General features: G+C 41.9%; 1 protein-coding gene across 1 annotated transcript in view; it reads right to left on the bottom strand.

The window, feature by feature from the left end:
- The window catches only part of LOC146559205 (calsyntenin-2-like), a 331275-nt gene that overhangs the window by 24972 nt on the left and 284736 nt on the right, over nt 1-21567 (bottom strand). Inside the window, exons 10-11 of the mRNA XM_085245053.1 lie at nt 10808-10974; nt 7627-7775 (exon numbers count right to left, since the gene is read on the bottom strand). Of these exons, the coding sequence (XP_085101179.1) occupies nt 7627-7775; nt 10808-10974 (316 nt within the window). The remainder of the gene's footprint in view (nt 1-7626; nt 7776-10807; nt 10975-21567) is intronic.

Here is a 21567-nt window from a genome sequence, read left to right on the forward strand (position 1 = left end):
AATCGCCCGTGTTATCAACTAGACTGTACACAAGGATTTACTGCTGGAAACTCACAATGGCTCACAAAGAGACTTATAGCCACAGGCTGACCATTAAGCAGTCTAGGAGAAAAACTGAGGTCAGTCAATATCAGTCAGGAACTAAAGGTTATGAGCAAAGCCCCCTTACATTTCTTATTTTGTCAATAGAGGTGTTCTTCTGTAAGAAGAGTCAACTTTAAACAAACATGTTTAAATTAACAAATCATAAATATAATGCAGAAAAGACCATATAGAGTATTGAATTAAATCTTAACCTGACCATGAATGGACTGGATTGTCTATTTATGGCACATTACCATGCAGGGAGTAGCCATCAGTAGACAGTTACACTGTGACCACAGACCAAGTGGTCAGCAGCAATATTCAGGTAGGCTGTGATATTTAAACGCCCTTCAAAATGTATGAATATCCCCCACACCAGCCTAAACCGCTGATACAAGTCAGGATGGCTCCAAGCTTTCATATTGTTTATACCAAATTCTGACCATGTTGCCTCACAGCAAGAAGACTGTCTTCATGTTGCAGCAGAAATTGAGACTCATCAGACCAGGCAATGTTTTTCCAATCTTCTATTGTCCAGTTCTGGTCCGTGTGAACTGTAGTCTTTGGTTCCTGTTTTAGAAGAAAAGGAGTGTCACCTAGGGTGTCCTTGACCATGTCTACATGTAGTTGCTGCCGTGTGATATGCTGATTAGATATTTCTCTAAATGAGCAGTTGAAGACCTAACAAAGAGACCAGTGCCCAGTGTGTCTGTTGCTGGAGGAAACCTGAAAGACCACAGATTACACAATAAACACATGCCTACAACATGACTCATTCACCCATTCACTTTTTTCTATAAATATGTGCTTTCTATCTAACATTTACACACATTCATACTCCGATGGATGTACCCGAGAGCAACTTGGGGTGCGTATCTTGCCCAAGGATATTAGGCATCCAGACTGGAGCAGCCAGGGATCGAAACACCAGCCATCCAATGAGTAGATGACCTACTCTACCTTCTGAACTACAGCTCAGCTGTTTTGTCTGTTCCATGTCCTTGTTTTTTAAACTCCTCTAGGTACCAAGCAAAAATTGTAGGCTTGGTTATGAACGTGTCAGCCCACAAACTTCAAACCTAACAGGAATCTCTTGGAGACACTTGTCTGATTTAAAAGACACTCGACACAGCAAAGCTACAACTAGCTTACAGCTGGCTTCATGATACTTTCTTTGCAAGACTGTTTTGACGGGTAAAAAATGTCATGCGCTCCTACACTGAAATTATTGGTAAGTTGAGGTCACATGGCAAACAACCAGACTTTCAGTTTACAGCTTGCATTTTGCAGTGATTACTACACCACTCATTTAGTCCTCATATAAACATGACATGCCATTTTCATCCTACTACGTAATAGCTGTTAAACTTTATGATCTGATTATAGCTTTGTGTGGTAAAGCAGCTTATTAGCCCTGTTATGTTAGTCAGAGTCTTCTAGAAGAAAACCTTTATAGTGTGTGTTTTATTATCAGACTGCTCGTATATAAACATATACACATCGCTATCACTCAGAGTGCTCCTGCTGTTACGGAGAAGCATAAAGATTAAAGTCAGGGTAGCAGAGCTAATGATGCTATAATAACTACTAGTAATTACTGACATTTAAAAACATCAGAAGTCAAGATGACTCCCACACAGATATAGCTACAGTGATTAGTCTAAGACTAACAACCTGATAAGCATTCCTTTTTGAGGTTTTGCAGGCATGTGACCACCATTCTGGATGCCTGAGATTCATAGTGACAGTGTAAGAGCCCAGTCACACATGCCTAGAGACTGGTCCATGACCATTTGTTAACCAGTGGTTGTGAGGGAAAAATGTATATTTCATTACCGGTCGCTGGAGGTTGATGGCAGTCGCTGGGAAAATGATTGCTAAATCCCCAGGCACACAAGCCTACGGACCAGTAAGTGACCACCATGGCAACCACCTATCACTAAGGAAAAGCATGTATTCTCTAATCGTTTGGAAAAATCCTCACTGGGATTGCTTTGGCTTTTAGCATTTTGCTGCGGTTGTACTTTAAATGAAAGTGAGTTGTCCAAGCTGTGCTGACACTGTGGGAAGTGCAACACAGACCAGAAATGGAGACGGTCTGACCATCAGAATAAAAGTTGCACCTTATGGCTAGTAGTTAGCAAGTGTTTGCAGACAAACGTAAGAAACTGCAGCCAACTGTAACAATTTGGTAGCAACCACAGCAATGACGAAGAGGTTTTTGGCGTAGCACCTGATAGGTTTGTAGCTTGAACCCATCCGCTGGAACGTTGAAGACAATAGGGTAGCCTCCCCCTCACCCTAGATGGTTCATCCTAGATAACACGGTGAGGAAGTCCTGCAGTTCATCTAAACAAAGAGCACTTAGACTAGAACAGACGCAACTACGTTAATCCTACCATAAAACAATAAGACACGGTATGACCTCTCATGCTCCCAAAGTGCTGTCTAATACACACAAAGTTTGCAGACTATCAAGGATCAAAACCTCTACCAATCTACAACTAATTACAAAACTCTAAGCATATATAAGTAAATATTTCTAAGCATAAATGACAATCAACAATACAAATCTAACAGCACCTTCTTCGAATTTGATTTCACACAGCTAGAGTTGGCAACACTGCAAGCCAGGCGGGAGAAAACATTTTTACGTCCCATTTTTCAATTGTATCACATCCAATATAACGGACAACTTTCTGCTCATGACGTCACATCATAAAACTCAATACCTGACCCACAGATTCAGTCATTTTTATTCCCCTATGTAAATACATGTACATGTACAACAGCTCTGCCAGCTTTTACATTTTCCAATTTTATTGTCCACAGACACCACAAACTACTATATTCTTACAAAATGTTGAACTAATATTGCAAAATGGTCAAAACCGTCATTGTTATCACTGGTTCTGATAAACTGCATCCTATCCTTCAGCCTTTCTTTGGTGTTTTGATAGTTAATGCTAAATTAATCGTCTGTAATCTGGGTGTGCTATGTGATATTCAGCCTCACTTTTGAGAACTATACAAAGCAGGTTTCTCAGTCCTGCTACTACCGTTTGATCAGCACTGAGTTTCAGCAATACTGAAATGATCATTCATGCTGCAGTGGTCTTGTAACTGGTGTAAATCAAGAATCAATTAATAGATTTCAAATGTTTCAAAATGCAGCAGCAAGACTTCTTGTAAGAACTAAGACAAGTGTACGTATTACACTCGTTTAACGGCTCTACATTTGCTGCTCATTTGTTTTAGAATGCATTTTAAAATTTTATGTCTCACATTTAAAGCCCCTCATGGCTCAAGGAAACATATTGGAACTCTTGTCTCAGTGAGCAGCCTGAGATTCTGCAGGAGAAATCTGACTGTTCACACACAGAGTGTTTGCTGTTTGGGAGACTTGTTGTAAAACGCCCTGCCTGCAGACCTTTGCCTTCTTTTAAATCAGCTATAAAGAAACATTATGTAGAGTTTTTTATAATACTTTAATATAGCCCTTCCATTTTCGTCCACTTATCCAATTCAGGGTCACGGAGCCCATCCCAGCTGAGATAGACAAGCATTTATACTCGCGTTCACACTAACCCCACTAACTGCATGTCTTTGGACTATGAGAGGAAATCAAAGAGAATCCACGCTGACACAATGAGAACATGCAAGTTCCACACAAAAAGGCCAGACTGAAGGTGGGTTCAAACTCAAGACCGTGTTGCTGTGAGGCAACGGTGCTATCCACCTCTCCACCATGTGAGCACTTTGGTGTTCTTTACTTTATTCTTAACCACTGAGGTACACTGTTTCAGTCTTTACTTGTCTCTTACTTGTCTCTGTGTTATACTGCTAAACCAATTTTTATAGTTTGAACTTTGTGTTTTTTAAATCTTTCATAGGGGAATGCTTTTCATTACTGGTAGTATGTCTTTTTATACAAAACGCGGGTGCTATTATGGCTATACAAACTTTTTATAATATCATATATAACACAAAATTACGTATGAATTCTTAAAATGATTCTTAAAACTCATTTTCTGGGATGTATTGCATATATTTTTCCATTTCGAAAGTTTTGGACATTTGCATCCCAGACCACGACTGGCTACGACCAGTGTTGGGACTAACACGTTATTAAGTAACGCGTTACAGTAACTACGTTATTATTGTGGTAGCGAGCACGGTAACTAGTTATTATGCCAAAACCGGGAACGCGTTACTCGTTACTGGGATTTAAAAAGGCTCGTTATTCGTTACTTCGTGTGGTGGCTATCGCGGAGCTTCCACAGATTCAATAACATTAGCAAGTGGTGGAAGCCAGCAGGTGGATGAAGGAAAAGGGAGGCAAGAGGAGCAGAGACCCGAAGTGAACTGAACTTCAGGAATCGTCTCGTATTCAGAGAAAATATTACGCGTTTCGTATTGAGGTGAAAAGGAACAGTTTGTCCCGAACTTCAGCTACAATGAAAAAGACACAAAGCTGGAGTTATTCTGTCGTTACGCTGCACAGCTGCCTCTTCTTCTCTCATCCTCTCCCTCTCCTGTTTCTACTTCAATCATGAAACTGATCAATGATCAGCTGATCGGCTTTTCTCTCTTGTTTATTTATCGCCCACTTTGCGCCAGAAAGAGGAAACCAGCGGATGTCGCGGTAAACAACAGCAGCACTTTTAAGCTTGATCAGCTGTTGTTAGAATTTATTTAATATTAATTTCTAGTATCAGCTGATGTTTGCTGGAGCCACAGCTGTAAAGCTGCTGGTCATGATGTCGGTTTGGTTATGTGGTGAGAGGGAAACATGAAGATGAAACCAGGAGATGTCCTTACTGGATCATCAGAGCTGAACAGGTGATGGAGAAACAGGTTTAACTTTTAGGTGACATGAATGATTTGAAGGGAAGTTATGAACTGTTTCTGAGAGACAAATAACACCAGGATTCTTTTCTAAGTAGCTGACAGCTGGTAACTGTGCAGGGGCGGGTCTAGCAAAGTGTTGCCAGGGGTCCATGTAGGGCATTAAAAGGGAAAGGGGGGCACAAGGAAATACTTTCTTATTCTCATTTAAAATGTCTCACTTTTAAAAAAATAATTATCTGAGTCTTACAACAAACGATTGATAGATTGATACATATATACCATCAAAACAGTGAACATCACTGTCACAACAGTGTTTATTTTCATTCAAAGGCTTTATGATTTTTCCTATAATGGTGGGCCGGTCTCTAGTCAAAATGCCCGGGACGATTTTCTTGTCCCAGTCCAGCCCTGTATGCAGCTCATCTGCAGTCTGGTGTTACCTACATCTTCCTATTCAGAAGGCAGAATTTCCGAGTTCTGAGTACAATCGAAAGCACCACGACTGCAGTTTTTGTGTTGGATGTAAAAAGCAGGCTAGGATAGAATCAGGCGTGGGATTTCTCTCGTGGAAATGTGCACATTATTTTTTCCTTTCTATTGGTAGGTGGCACAGTGCACTTGTGGCAAGTAAGCAAGCTAGAAGACTGGCAATCTTGCTGGGTATCCAGTTACGGAAGCAACACATTAACAAGAGAATTCTGAGTAAAACCAAAGTTACTTTCCCTAGTAACTAGTTACTCTGAAAGTAATGAGTAACTTGAAGTAACCGAGTTACTTTTGATAGAAGTAACTAGTAATGTAACTAAGTTACTAATTTAAAGTAACTTACCCAACACTGGCTACGACACAAGCCATGTTGTATCGAGTCGTGATTGTTCACCCTCGCGTTGAACATTCCACGGCCAATCTCAAGTGGGCATGTGCAGTAATGTTTTTCCAGACCGGTATTTTCACCAGTTTTAGCAGGAAAAATCACAGGTGCGTGTCAAGGGGGTCCCAGTGCTGTGCGTTGTGTCTCACTGGCAAAGGCTTGTGGGATACCTTAATGAATCACAGCCAGTGTTAATGTCATTAGTCACACCTGGACTTCGATCACACACACAGGTGTTTTCTCTCTGGCTGATTAGATCTGTTATCTGCAGCACTTCTCCAATCACATCTGAGCCCCAGAGCCAGCTGAAAGCACCTGTCCGGGAAGCGTCCGTCTCCATTTTCATGTTTTTGTGGTACGAGAATAATGCACCGTCGACGCCACGTTTACACTTTTATTGATTCCACAGCATCTAGAACGCGGAATCAATAAAATTCCGCGTTCTAGTACAGATTCCGTGTCTGAACCGCTCTCTGTGACAAAAAACAAGACCGAGGACGAGGGGAACCCAAGATTAACGTGGTTCGTCTAATTATATTCTCAGTGCCTGCAGTAATTTGGCTTATTAGGCGTCAGCAAGAAAGACGTTTAATTGCATCGCCAGGAAATATTTAGCATCTCTGTTTATTTGTGTAAAGCCATGCTGTCTGTAGCAGTGAAGGGAGTTTGTTCACCCGCTGATGCCTTCTTGCAGGAGGCCAATTTCCAGACTCTCAGTGTAACTAACAGAGCTGAAAGGCAAGATTTACGGTTTTTTTGTTTTTTTCTGGCGTCAAACTGGATGTTTAAATAAAACTCATCCCCTAAACATGCTTTTGAGTGGACCCCATTTTTAAACATTAGCCACACATGTCCTCAATTAGTGTTTTATTCCTTATTTTACACACACACACACACACACACACACACACACACACACACAGCTGCGGCAACTCGCAGACCAGTCAGCAGTCTGTGGAAAAACTTCATTTAAACAACATTTAGCAATGATGCAAGCTTAGCCCTTATTAGCATAATGTATTCCTTGATAATCGGTGCGCCTCCAGCTACGACTCTGCTTCATCACCAGCAGCTTGTGCAGCACACACACCAACATGTGCATACTCATCCATCCACACACTCACACACTCTTCTGCTGTGTTAGTTGAAGTTCTCGGGCCTGCCGCTGTGCATCGAACCCATCGGGAGGGCGGAGAGTGAAACCCCAGGGCTGTGCTGCAGGGGTCTACATATATTTAAAACAATCATGAATTTTAATGGTAACCCGCCAAGGGAGGCTGTTTTACCAGCCAGCCTCTCTTCTCTGTGCCTTGCGTCTACAAGCACGCACACATACACACACGCACACGCGCACACACATACACACACGCGCGCACACACACCCTCTCCTTTTGCATCTCTCTTCCCCTCGTTCCTCTGGCAAAATCCAGGAAGAATTATTAATACATGACATGAAAATGTAAAAACCAGCCCCCGGTGGCGACAGTGAACCGAAAATGGTGTATTAAAGGAAAGGGGAAGCGACAGCAGAGGAAAACGAGAAACAGAGGGCGGGGTGGGGATCAATGCGCGGAAAGGGAATCATATATCAGTCGCGGTGTGATGTCTGCCGTGTTGTTTTAACAGAAGTGTCGAGGTGGGCGAACATCTTAAAGAAAAGGTACCCAGAAACAGAGAAAGCGTGTGAACACTAAAGGAAACAAAGATCGTCGTGTAGGAAGAAAAAAACGACAGAGAGACACACACACGAAGCAGATTTCAGTAAAGATAAAGGAGAAAAAACAAGGCGAAGAACAAGACGAACGCGGCAGTGCACTCACTGGACGGTAGTGGAGATGTGCAGGCGTCGGATGCCTGGTGTGGGAAACTGACGGGAGTTTATGTAGGAAACTTTCCTCACAGCAGCGTTCATGTTCTCCAAGTCCTCGCCCTCCATTACCAGGATGGATTGAGCTGGGTTAAAGTGAAACTAGGGAGAGAGAAAACACAGATGTTAGACGGAGAGCGAGAACTGACACAGCAGATGATAAAATGTCAGTGGGAACAGAGCCATTTAAAACTGAAATCAGTCAGCTCTAATTGAGATGCTGTAGATTAGCCTGTGCATACGAAAGCTGACAGAGTGAAAGCGTGCAGGGCATGGGCAGATTAACCTGCTGCAGGAGAAGGGGGGGCAGGGGTACAGATTCCACTCTCTGTGCAAAACTTACCGTTTACATACCGCGCGGCTCACGCTTTGCTGTGTGGTAATGTGATTAAACTCCAACGATTTCAAGTCGTGGCCTTAAGATCAAATAATTAAATGGAATCGGTACTATATGGATGTTTCAGGGGTGGCCGCAGCTTCGAAGGAAGAACAGCTTATCCAATAATCTGAGATGCTTTATTCAAAATCCAGATCCTCAAGTCTGCATGTTTGCCCAAGATACGACCTATAAACATGCCGCCGTGTGTCATCTCTGTTTATTGTATGTGTTTGTGGGTTTGACCAAGTGAATGTGGCTTATACTGAGAGTAGAAAAGACTAGAAAAAACAACATTTTCAAATGTATTTCTTTCACTTATCCCATTCAGGGTCACGATTCAAATGAATAAGCGTTCCTGGGTAAACTGGAGGAGGTTGCGTGAGGAGAGGGAGCTCTGGATTTCTCTGCTTAGGCTCCTGTGGCTGAAACCCAGAAAACCAACTTTTTGTTGCTGAACCTTTAGTGTATAGTGTTTGATATTTGTGATGCAACAAGAGGCAAGGGTGCTTATAATCCCATGGTAGCACTATCATGCCCAGCCCTCAGGCAGATGCACCTATGGTATAAATTTGAAAATCCTTGAGGTCAGCATCACTGAGATTCGAACTCATCTGAGATTTTTAGTAGATGCACGATGATATTTCAAAATCCTATGTCACCTCCTCGAGTTATCATATTCACAAACTTGGGGGTCCACGCTGCCCGCCTGCCCGGCGGGTTGACAGCAATACTCCATCAGCCTGAGGGGTAAAAACTGAATAATTTCAGCAGCGTTTCTGCAAATGATAAAAGGTCACTACCTTTCTGCTTGTTTCCAGGCAGTCCCTGTGTTCTACAGGTTTCACTGTACAGTGGTGCACACATTAGTTTGCAGAGACTCGCAACTTGTTTGAATCAGGCAATCCATCAAAGTGAACATCATGGCTGCGCTGCTTTACCATGCAACGGCATAAAACAAACACATCCAATGTTCACTGTGATGGATCACCTGTTTCAAGGTAGTTTCAGGCTTCTGCTTCCATACTGTACTGAAATAAATGAAAACCTGGCATAACTAAACATGGCAGTATGATAATAATGGGAATATGCATGAACTAGTAAATATCGTAAACATAGAGACACACAGTAGAGCTGGTTTTACAGAGCAGTGTGCTCTCCTGCAGAGTTTGATGGTAGCGATTTGAAGCCTTCTTACTTCAAAAAGGATTCAGTGTTCTCCTGCCAGAACTGCAATGAGTAGTTCCCATTTTCTAAAACTGGGTATCAGCACCAGGGTGAAGTTACTCCTCCTCTCTGTGGTGCTCTATACAGTCCCCACGCCCTGTCATTTTCCCCATTCACACTTCTTTCTGTCTCCTCTCATCTTCTGTTCTCTGTCTATACTTTGTGTCTACCTGCCTCTCTGCCTGTTATTCTCCTCTGATTGTGCAGTGCCAGCTGTCCACCTGCCTGGCTAAGCTTCCCGTGGACTTCCAGGGGCCAGATGAGTGTGTGGCTAAGAAGAAAATTAAATGGCTCTCAAAAGATAAACTGCATTGGCCCTAGAGAGGCTCTCCTCTTCTCTCTCATATCCTCCACCTCATCCCAGCATGCCTTTTCAAAAGGCTGGCATGCATCTCTTTGCTGCGCCACAGCACAAGGTTCTCTATAGAAGGATCTGGAGTTTGCTGGAGAGGGAAAAGCTGAAGAGGGAGAAAGAATAAAGGAGCTGAGAGTGGTAGGGTGCTTACAGGCGATGGCTTTGAGTCCACACAAAGCCCCATCTATCTTGTATGCCCTCTATCTTGCACAGCACAGTGAGATCAATTAGCTACGCCAGTGAAAAAGGGGAAGAAGAAGGTAGTTGAAGATTTTCAGGAAAGCCAGGTTTGGTTGCCATTACATTTACTGATACGTTTCTTTCTTCTTCATGGTCATGGCATTTCTAAGGTAACTGCCCAGCTGTCGGGTATAGATGAAGTGCTGGTAAGTGACCTCTGTGTCCAGGGTGTACATCTCTGTTAGAGTTCTCTGCATGAAGTTGATCATGGGCAGCACGTTGGGAGATGTGAACTTGCAGTTTTGTACATAAGAAATGTACACTTGCTTAAGAATAGGGGTTGAGGTACGTTTCCTGCTTCTGGCGGCAGATTTTATTGAGGGCCGGGAAGGCAAGAACCCGACTCGTCTCTTCCCCTGTGCTCCACTGCTTCATTAGTTGCTTAATCAGGTGGCGACACTGTTTGGGTAGACACAGGTAATACGGTACAAGCTGACTGGTGTGCTTCAGGAACGCACAGATGACCGTAGCCTCTGTTAGTCTGGATAACAGCTGAACCACTTACATGTATATACGCAACACTTTCCTTGTGACATTACGCTATACTGACCAACGTACTGGGTCACATACACATAACACCTACGGAGTGTTAACCCCGTAACATTATGTGGTCTGCAACTTCATGACTGAGTTGGTTTATTTCTTAAACACTTTACTTCCTGACTGAGGAATATCTAGGAGATTCCATGAACTGACTTATGGCAACACTGGGATCCTGTTACAGTACCACACTTGAATTCAGCGAGTCATTCAGTAATTGTTTGGCTTTTGGTATCTAAAACACTGAAAAAAGCCCATCCTCTGTTTCTTTTAATATCCATTCTCTTCACTGAACTGATGTGATCTGCACTATTATCCGACGCTTTAAACCAAGATGAGAGGTTTTACTGCAGTCCCTCTTTTTGAAACACCTCCTTTATCTCTGTGTACGTGTACCTTTATACTCTTATCCAGACTCTCGAGGGAGTTTATGTCCAGTCCCTCTTTGCAGGCCTGCAGACAGGATATGACTTTCTGACTCTCAATCTTTCCCGGTCGGATGGTCAATCCAGAGAGGCTTCCCCGGAAATATTGAGTGAACCATGGCTTGGTCACCTCCCCACCTGCAGAAAACAACAACAAACAGATAAAACAGTGCGTACTACTACAGTTCAGATAAATGAAAATCATTTTTCCACTTTTTATGGAATCATTACAGAAGGTCATGTAAACATTTAGTTACAGTAAACCACTGGTTTATGATCCTTTAGGTCAAATAATGGTTATAAATGGCCCAAAGAATCATGTTTTGTGTCTCCCAACCTATGATTAAGTGGAAGGGTACTGCTGTATAAGTGCAAGTGCTCCTCAGCCAGCCCATCCAGGCTAAATAAAGGTAAGGAAAAAGTCAACACATTTAAAGGCTGTCCTCTGAACTCCATAAAGGCCAATACCAGCGATATGAGTCTCCAAACCACTCATTAGCTGAAAGGTTACCAGCTCTGGGTATCAAAACGTCACCTTTGGATTCCTGTCCTTCCTTTCATTTCTCTCTTCCTTTTCCCTCTTTTGGTCTCTAATTCTGGCGGTAATCCACCGAAGCACTAAAAGTATTGAACATTCCGCTCATATGACAACAAAATCCAAACTGGCTCATTGATCAAACACATTTGGAGGATGAAGTGAAGCAGTGACCGATGGGAAGGGTGCATACCAAGAGAAAGTCTTCCACTCGTGATTAATTGATCTGTCTTGCCTCTCAACATACTTCTGAGAGACTCTGTGCCCTGATCCACCTGCTCTCAAGAGACTGCTGCTGGCAAATCCAGGATGTTTTTCACACCTGCTTCTTAATGTTGGGAAAATATGTACAGCTTTGGCCAAAATCAGGCATGTCCACAGATTCTTCCATGATTGCCGCTTGCTTTGCATCTAATTACTCAGTAGATACAGCAAGTGAGGGACTGGGTCCAGTTATCTAATAGCCTCGAGCTAATCTGTTATTAACCACATTAACCCGTCACTTGGATGCCAGTGTCTTTCTTCCACTTTTGCATTGTAAGTAGATTCTGTATAAGTTGATCTCGTTTTGCTCTGACCTGTGAACCTCAGCCTCTGTGTCCAGTAGACACTTAATCCTGCAGCTGTAGACAGTGGGGTCTGGGTAGGATTCCAGATGTAACACATTATTTTTACTGCCTTTACTTTACTGCCAGGCATCTTTGAGTATCTCAGCTCATACAGATGCTAAATAGGTTGTAACAATCTTTACCTCTGGAGGATCCTTACACACATTATATGTGGTGCTGCACTTCTGACAATTCCTTCCTAATGACTGAACTAGCTCTGAAATTTTTAAAGCAGGTATACTGCAGCAGTTGAGTACTACGGATCCCTGCTGTGAAACTGCTGCAGGTAGGTGTCAGTGGCACAATCTGCAGGGTAATATGAAGGAATTGGCAGCCCTTTGGGCTATAGATGTTAAAGGCCAAAGTACTGACAATAACATTTGTCTGCGATGGTCGCCGTGTGTTTATCAGGACACGCCTGTGTCTGTTGAAGGACAAGACACATTCATGCTCAACCTTCAGGACCTCAAAGTTTGATGAGTGAACAGCTGTGGCAAAGGTATTAGCTTTCATGCAAGGCTCCAGTGCACAAGTATTACTGGATTTGACAAAAATAAGAGTCATCTACAAAAATGAAAACTCCCCCTGGATATACTGTCCTTACGCCAGCCATACTTACCTCTGCCAAGGAGGTTATGTTTTTGGCAGCGTTTATGTAATTGATTGAATGAATTCTGATCAATTTAGTGGGGGTGTTAAATCTGTTACATTTTGGCTGACATCCACCAAAGTCTTTAAGGTCAACTCACTGATTTATTGCTAAAAAAAAAAGCCTCATAAATTAGAAACTATGTGGTGTGTGTTTTCAGGATGTAGTAGCTAATGTTTAAAGATTTCAAAGGTCATGTTACATTTGACCTCTGACCTCTCCTTTAAGGTCAAAGCATTGATCTGAAGGTCAAAGTGATAATAATGATATCCAGAGCTGTTTAAAACTATGTTTCTTACTGCCATTGTTTGTATCACATCACTATGATGGACCTCGGACCTCTTCTTCAATGTCAAATAGGATCAAGCTTTCATAAAATGGCTTTTATCTTTAAACTATAATTAAAATTTTACTGCCTTTGTTTGTATTGGTAGTAGTGGATTCTAAATATCACATTATAGTTTGCATTCAAATATCATTTCACATTTGACCTCTGACCTCACTTTTACATTTCACATCTGCCTTTCTCTCAAGTTGATCCCAAAATGAGTTACAGCTTTAAAGAAAGGGAATGAGCTGCCTTGGTGGAGACTCGTGCTCATTTAGCGCTTCTTCTTTGTCTTAATAACTACAAGTAATTTTTTTGTTCTTATTAAGTCATCATAGGCCAGAGAGGAAAAACCAGAAGCAGGAGAGTACGTCTATTTCCATTTCAATTTCAATACAATAGACCTCCACACTCTTGAAAACTCTTTATACTTTTATGATGATAAACTTTCCTTTGGGGGTCGCCCAGTACCTTCTAATTGTAACGGCACATTTATTACTGTCTTAAGTGATGCATTTAGCTCTTGAATGGCTCAGTCAGCACAGATGGAGACACAACTGACCACTACTGGAAACACTTTATCATGCCTCGCTCTCCTGGTGAGAAAACATGACAGAAATGGGGAGCAGTGAATCCAGCCCTTCAAGTCAGGGAGGCTATGATTGCTGACCTGCAGCTACATTGTGCACAGTGACTACTCAGACAGACCTCCCTTATCACCCACGGGGCAGACAACAGAGTCCTACCAGTTGATGTGATCTACCCGGGGGATCTTATCAACCCAGTTGCTTGTCATCTGCTCGCCTGCCTTCTTAGATGAGAAACAGATGAAGCCTTTTTCTTGACTAGGAAGTGGGAAATAGAGGGGTAGATATAAAAATTCTTACCCCCTAACTCTTCAGCTTACTGTCCAGTTCATGAATTTAGGTGCAAGTCCCCAGTCATGCTTGTATGACAAATGCTCCCATACACCTACTCGAAAGTTAATGGAAGAGTTTGGAAAAAGCAAGCAGGAAACAGACTTTTGAAAATGTTCTTTTCAAACTATTTTCTACTCAAAGAACTGCAATTGTCTTGTCAAGCTTTAGACATATACCTTTTTGTAATTGCTTAGGCTTGTCAAACCAGCTACACACGAGCAGTATATAAGCTTATATAGTGTAGCATATTTATTTGAAGAGCAAATCTGCTGGCTGTTCTGAAGCCTGAATCGAAATATATGGTGTCTGTGGCAATGAAGATGGTGTCTGTGTGACATTTGACTTCCTAGAAGCCTCTAAGTATAACATGTTAAGTGACAATAATCAAGCAAATTGTATTTGTTTACCTTAATGCCTCATTCATTGAGACAGATGCTTCTATACTTTTAGCCTCAAGTAATTACCAAGTGTACACTAGGAGTGGCTATAGCTCAGGAGGTAGAGCTGGTCACCTACTGATCGGAAGGTTGGTGGTTCAATCCCCGGCTCCTCCAGTCTGCATGTCAAGTATCCTTGGGCAAGATACTAACCCCAACTCATCTTTTTATGATGATTGTCCTTAAGCAAGCTGATGAAAATGTTCAGCAGCTGTTGTAAACTGACATAAATTAACCACCGGGGCCATTAAGAGGTAAATGTGTCAAGCGTGTCACTTTAAACTGTGTTATGTGTTGTACAGAACTACAAGCTTGACAGGAAAGTAGTGGTTGTTACTGGATCACTGTATACAGTCTATTATTATTAGTATTCCTGACACCAATCACCTGTAAGTGTATTCACATTTTACTGTGTGGAGCGACAGGGCCACACTGACATCAAGTCACTCCATGTTACTCCACTCCAGTTCAGTTAAATTACCACAACCACAGCCATGTCTTTATGGCTACGTTCCCACTGCAGGTCTTAATGCTCAATTCCGATTTTTTGATCAAATCCGATTTTTTTGTCTCCTCGTTCACACTACAAATAAAATGCGACAGCAAACGCGCTCTAGTGTGAACGCTCAAAGCGGCCCGCATGCGCAAAAGAAGATGTCACACACAACGCGCTCTGTTTAGACCAAGAACAAACAGTTTGACTGATGGCCGTTAATATAAAGACTTCGGTCTTCACGTTTCCCAATTTTTGCTTTAAGTTATTTTGTTATTTACATAATAATGTAAATAACCTAATAATGATCCTTATTGCTGTTTAAGAGAGGAGCGGTGCTTCAAAGGATAGCTGCAGATTTCTGTCAGAATCTGCAGATTATACAGTACAAATAAAATGTTTACGTTGTCTTCCCAACAGTTTCACTGACATCTACACTGGATGGCTAGGAAGCGTTCGCGATGTCTTCTCGGGCGCTTCTCTGGCGCTGATAATTGGCTTCAGTCTTGTGTCGGTGACGTAAAAGGCGGATTTAATGCGACTTGACCGTTCAAACAGCAGTCGCTTTCTAAAACATCGGATATGTATCGGATTCAGTACCACATACGAAAGTGACCCAGATCGGATTTGAAAATATCGGATTTGCGCCGTTCACACTGTCATAGCATGATCGGATATGGGTCGCATAGGGTCAAAAAAATCGGATTTGATGCGCTTTCGCCTGCAGTGTGAACGTAGCCTATACGTGCTGGCTGATGCCCTGCCAAGTGCCAGGCTGTCAGGCGACTTCAGTCTATCTCATAAAACCACAAAGTCACATTTGGATTAACAGACACCAAATTATGCCAAAGCCATAGTTTCCTTTTACTTCACGCTTCCCTTATTCTCACTCCCATGCTCAGTTACGTTTTTCTTCCCCTGCCTTCTCTTAGGATGTCCACCTTTCCACTTAGTCCCACGCTGACAGATGTTATCAATTTAGGCCGCGGCCAGAGAAACCATTAAGGATCCCAGACAGAGGATAAAAACGGAAAAGCAGAGGAGAGGGGATTACTGCGATGCTTCAGAGCAGGAATGACACGGGTGATAAAATAACTGATCATTCCACTTTACAGAGACTGGTCTTTATGTGGCGTCAGCTCTCTTTGCCCGATATGTGCAGCCATATAGATCTTCACTCTTTTTTATTGGCGTCGTTTCGAAAACAACAGATGAGGTGGAGAGGCATGGGTGAGCTGGAAACAGGATCATTACTTAAGTGTAAATATGAAAGATGTGGCTCCCTCGTTTAGCTCTACACTTATAATGTATGAGTATCAACACCTGTGAGCCTGTATTTATTCAATACACTCTACATACAGATATATTTATGGCTCAGCAGTGCAAATCATCAAAATTACTTCCCGCATGTTTACCGCTGTGAGGAGGGGAGCTCCAGAGGCAGACCAACGGTGTGTGATTACACACTTGAAGAACGAAGAGAACGAGGCAGGATGAGCGTGTTGCTCTTTGCTATCTGGCTGTTACATACTTCCGAACATGAACACCCTCCGTCAGGTCAGAGGGTAAATATAGATTGACTGTGTGAGGAGTACACAGCCAGCACTTACTCTCCAAGGTGGAAGCAAAGGGTTTGATGGGGGGGAAACATTTTTATTAGAAAATAGGAGAGTGTGGAAAAAAGGCAGGCAGATGTGCAGCCAAATAAGCTTTGTTGTTTCACTAGCAGGTTAGCAGGAAAGATTTTGTCTTATGCACAGTAATGGCCAATGGATTCTAGGTTTAAGACTGATTTTAACCATGAGACTAATACCATCTATATCTGTCTTTGCATATTAAAGGTTTTGCACTTAGACGTTAGCTGTTCATTCACAGCACAGGCCTCTCACTCATTTCAATGAATGCAAATCCACCTGGAAAGATCCTGTCATCATATCAGACAGTCCAGAACTGTAAACATAGCCTTATAAACACCTGCGCAGTATTTTTGCACATAGAAATTCACGAATCTGTTACTAGAACTAACCTCCCACCACTCACAAAGAATCATACCTCCATTAATACAGTGCAGTCTGTAGTTTCAATAAGTCTGATTTTAAGATGGTTAACATATAGTTTTGTTTTCTTTTTCACTCACAGCAAGGATGAGGGATTAAAGTTCAGCATGCATTAACTGTTGAGGAGTGGAAAGCCAAAAGTATTATAGTTTATGTAAATTGTCCAACTGAAGTGTATAAGTATTTCAGACCACAACAGAACAGGAACTATTTTTTCTACTGAAGTTGAAGCTAGTTTAACCGTGCATTCATCCAGCAGCAACCATCACACACCTTTGTGTGTGCATGTGCAGAAGGGGCGGATGCTGCTTAGTGCTCACCCAGACATAACGTCTTCATAGAGAAAGATCCGAAATCTCAGAATGAGGATGAATATTTTTTGTTTATCTGAACACATACGTGTGTGTGTGTATATCTACATATATATTCGTATCTGTAAATGAAAATATATGTAGTGTGTATATATTGTTTTTTGTTTTATATGTCTGAAACAAATAAAGATACAATACAATACAATACAATACAATCATCCCAGCATATAATAGTCCAGGCTGTTTGGATTTGTATTGGTATCTCCATGTGCGGGAGTCGGTTTTTGCAGGGAGGAACCCCAACAGCAAGATCCAAACACAGAATAGAGCAGGCATCAAGACAACATAACACTGATTCATTCAGATATGGGATAAAAGGGAAGAGCTGGGCTGGGCTGGGGTGGCTTGCAGATGCATAGCAGCTCAATGCAGGCTAAAGCAACTAAAATAGAGAGCTACATTACATTTGCCAAATGGATGTGCCGAATGGTCACAACTGAGCCATGCAGAATGCTAAGATGGTGCTAAGATCAGGTAAACTGGCAGCAATGCAGCTGATCTTAACTTCACGGTGATCTCGAACTAATGTTGGGCAATTTACACTAAACAACAAGTAATAACAAACTAAGAAGCCTGATTTTTGTTCTTAGGCTGGTTGTTTGGTTAATTCTGCAACTGATTTGCAAAAAGAATGAGTGTTAACGCACACAGTGTGTACACACAGTAACTATTTTTCACGTTGGTGTTTTACCAGGCTCTCTTAAAGCAGACCATGATCACCTGTTAATGAGTTTAATCAGTCTGAAGCACATGCAGCAACACTACAGACCTTGTTACCAATGGCGTGTCCAGCGGGGTGGCCTGGGGGGGCACAGGCCACCCCCCCAACCAGACTGGCCACCCCAGGTGCCACCCCAAAGGCAAAACAAAATTCAATCAAATATCAAATGTACGATTATGTTTTCACGGTTAAGCTCAGATATCCGAGTGTAAGTGAATGCACCATCGGCTTCTGCGCTATGCGCATCACGTTAGCAAAGGTAGGAGAGCCAAGCGCGAAAGACGGCACTGCAGGAAACAATTTTTCGGTGAAAGAAAATGAGGACAGAATAAATGTCCCGGTAAGTAATATTAAGTTTGTTGAGTTTAGTAAACTTCGGTGAAATTAGAATACCAAAGAAAAAATAACACTTAAAGAATTATTGCAGCCGTGGAATATTTCAGACAGTATGCTGCTGAGGGCAGCTAACATAAGAGTTATGAGTTATAAGATATAATCTAAGTCGTAACATTGCTGTATGGAGCTGCAGATTTGGTTGCAGGTTAACATAGCTGGACTGGCCATCGGGCATACCGGGATATGCCCGGTGACTTATTTTTTATTTTTTTTGTAACTGCATGAACAATGAGAGGTGGTGGATTGGCCAGATGCAGGTCGATGTGTAAAAATAACTCAGTTGTTTGGTGGTGGCTATGGCGGGGCTTCCACAGAGGCCAGCAGGTGGATGAGGGAAGGGGAGGCAGGAGGAGAGCCCCGAGGCAGCCGCCAGTCCGAGTGTCAGGTGAACTGAACTTCAGGTAAGAAGTTATGACCTGCAGTCTATCTGGGTCAGATATAAACCAAGTTTAGGTGCAGTTTATTTTCGTTGTGCTGACTTTTTACCGTCAGTTGCAATAACTCGTACTGCGTTCTAGCCAGCTTGATGGAGTTTTTAGGTGGGTGGGTGCTATGATGTTACTGATAGTGAACTTTATTTTATTCATAAGGTTAGTTAGTAGAGTTGCCAACGGCTCCTTAAAAATATGGAATGGTCCCTCATTCAGAGAAAATATTACACGTTTCGTATTGAGCTGAGAAGAGATGCAGTTTGTCCCGAACTTTAGCTATAATGGAAAAAGACACAAAGCTGGATTTATTCTGTCGTTACGCTGCACAGCTGCCTCTTCTTCTCTCATTCTCTCCCCCTGCCTCTCCTGTTGCTACTTCAATCATGAAACTGATCAATGATCAGCTGATCGGCTTTTCTCTCTCATTTATTTATCGCCCACTTTGCGCCAGAAAGAGGAAACCAGCAGATGTCGCGCTAAACAACAGCAGCACGTTTAAGCTTGATCAGCTGTTGTTAGAATTTATTTAATATTAATTTCTAGTATCAGCTGATGTTTGCTGGAGCCACAGCTGTAAAGCTGCTGGTCATGATGTTGGTTTGGATATGTGGTGAGAGGGAAACATGAGGATGAAACCAGGAGATGTCCTTACTGAATCATCAGAGCTGAACAGGTGATGGAGAAACAGGTTTACCTTTTAGGTGACATGAATGAGTTGAAGGGAAGTTATGAACTGTTTCTGAGAGACAAATAACACCAGGATCCTTTTTTATGTAGCTGACAGCTGGTAACTGTGCAGGGGCGGATCTAGGAAATTTTTGCCAGGGGGCCAGGTAGGGCATTAACAGGGAAAGGGGGCACAAAGAAATACTTTTCTTTCTTATTCTCATTTAAAATATCTAGCTTTTATTAAATAATTATCTAAATTTTACAACCAAAGTTTTTATCTGACGTAAAATGTATAGAAATCATACATATACCAACAAGACAGTGTACATCACTGTCACAACAGCATTTGTTTTCATTCAAAGTCTTTATGGCTTTACTACCTGGTGGGCCGGTCTGTAGTCAAAATGCCCGATTTTCTGTCCCAGTCCAGCCCTGCAGGTTAATACTGGCAGTGTCACCATGCCAGCTGACTGTATTTCATCATCAGCCAGTGTTGTTCTTTATCAATATTACCAAAGTTTACCATAAGGCAGCATAGAAAGTATTTACTTGCTTTCAGGTTTTATTCAAATGTTAATCTTTTCAGTTGTTTCTCCACTTTTTTCCTGTTTCAAAATCAAACACCAGTTTGTGAGAAGATTATCTTCTTTTTTTAACAGGCAGATAAAGTTTTGCATTGGCATTGGCTAATTTGCCAATTGTTTGTTACAAATGTTCATATTTTAATATTAAAAAATGTTTTTGCCCAAAACATATGTGCACTATATGTCAGTAAAAATACTATGCAAATATTGCTGTCCTTGAATGCTGAGTAAAGACTGACAAAGCACTGATTGTATCTCTTGTACTTTATCAACGCAGTATCTAAAAACTTTGCACCGTAGTGGTTAAAATCTCATTCTAATAAGAGTTAAAAGCGCATTCAGTTATTAGGTTTATAGGCTTATTGAATTATGGTTAATGGTTGGTAGAAATTTTTTTTAAACATTATCTGCCAATTACATCTGCCACCCTTCTCCAAATCTGTGCCCCTACCTGGCCCCCCCAACAAAAATTTTCTAGACACGCCACTGCTTGTTACAACAACCAGAATGGCTTATTTGGGTGACTGTATGTAACACAATAATTCTAGATTAAATCAATTTGCTGTAGTCAGGACAGAATCCTGACTACAGCTGACCGACCAGTTAAGACTTATGAACCATGAAATTAAATCATTACATTGAATTAAATACTCCAGAATATCAGTGGAGCACTTAGAGCTGACAAATTTGTTTTTATTTATTGTGCCACCACACTCCATCATATTATATCCTGCCTGAACTCTCTATCAGCATCCGACTGTTTCTGTAAAGCCCATCAGTTAGCAGCTATAATAAGCAAAGACATGCTACTGCACATCAGTAAGTGTTCACGTTCCTTCTTTTTCTTTTGCTCTGAAAACACATTTACAGCCCAAACCGGGCGAGTTAGACAACAGACGAGCGCAACTTTGCAAGCATGTTTGCAATCAACATACTGGATACTTAACTCTGTGCTTTGAAAAGGCTATTTATGTCGCTAATGGCTTATGTTCCGATTTTAGTACTGCCTTTACAATACACGACTGAGACTTTGGCCCCAACAAGGAAAGCACAAATAGTCTCTGAACTCCCTCTACTATTCAAGGCCCCTTTAATCTTCCTGAAGGCCTACAGTGTTCAATGAAAAAAAATGGGAGAGGGAGGTGGAGTAAAGGAGGATGAATGCAAATGAAAGCCACACATGATGACCTGCTGCTGCTCCCCACATTGAGAGCCATCTTTATGTAAGGCTAAGCATCACTGAGCATTCTCATTTGGGCTATCAAATCAGCAGCATGCAAAAAAAATCCTCTTTCTTCTACCCTTATGCAATTAGTGGCAGCTATCAGTTTAGAGGACAGTTTAATTGTACGGCTTCATTCACACTCGTTCAGTCATTTGTCAGAGGCAGACTAAGTGCTCTTCTTAATTACATTGTTCATTCAAGGCCAAAGAACACGTTCCACACTCGGTGACTCCCTCAGTGCAAATACTTCAGCAGTGTTATCCCTGAACCTTCTCACGTATAGAAGCAGCAGGAGGATTCTCAAAAT

The sequence above is a fragment of the Mchenga conophoros genome, linkage group LG14 (assembly GCF_057382185.1).
Source record: "Mchenga conophoros isolate Kocher_MC1m ecotype Shallow Benthic linkage group LG14, M_conophoros_male_GT1.1, whole genome shotgun sequence".
Taxonomy (NCBI): domain Eukaryota; kingdom Metazoa; phylum Chordata; class Actinopteri; order Cichliformes; family Cichlidae; genus Mchenga; species Mchenga conophoros.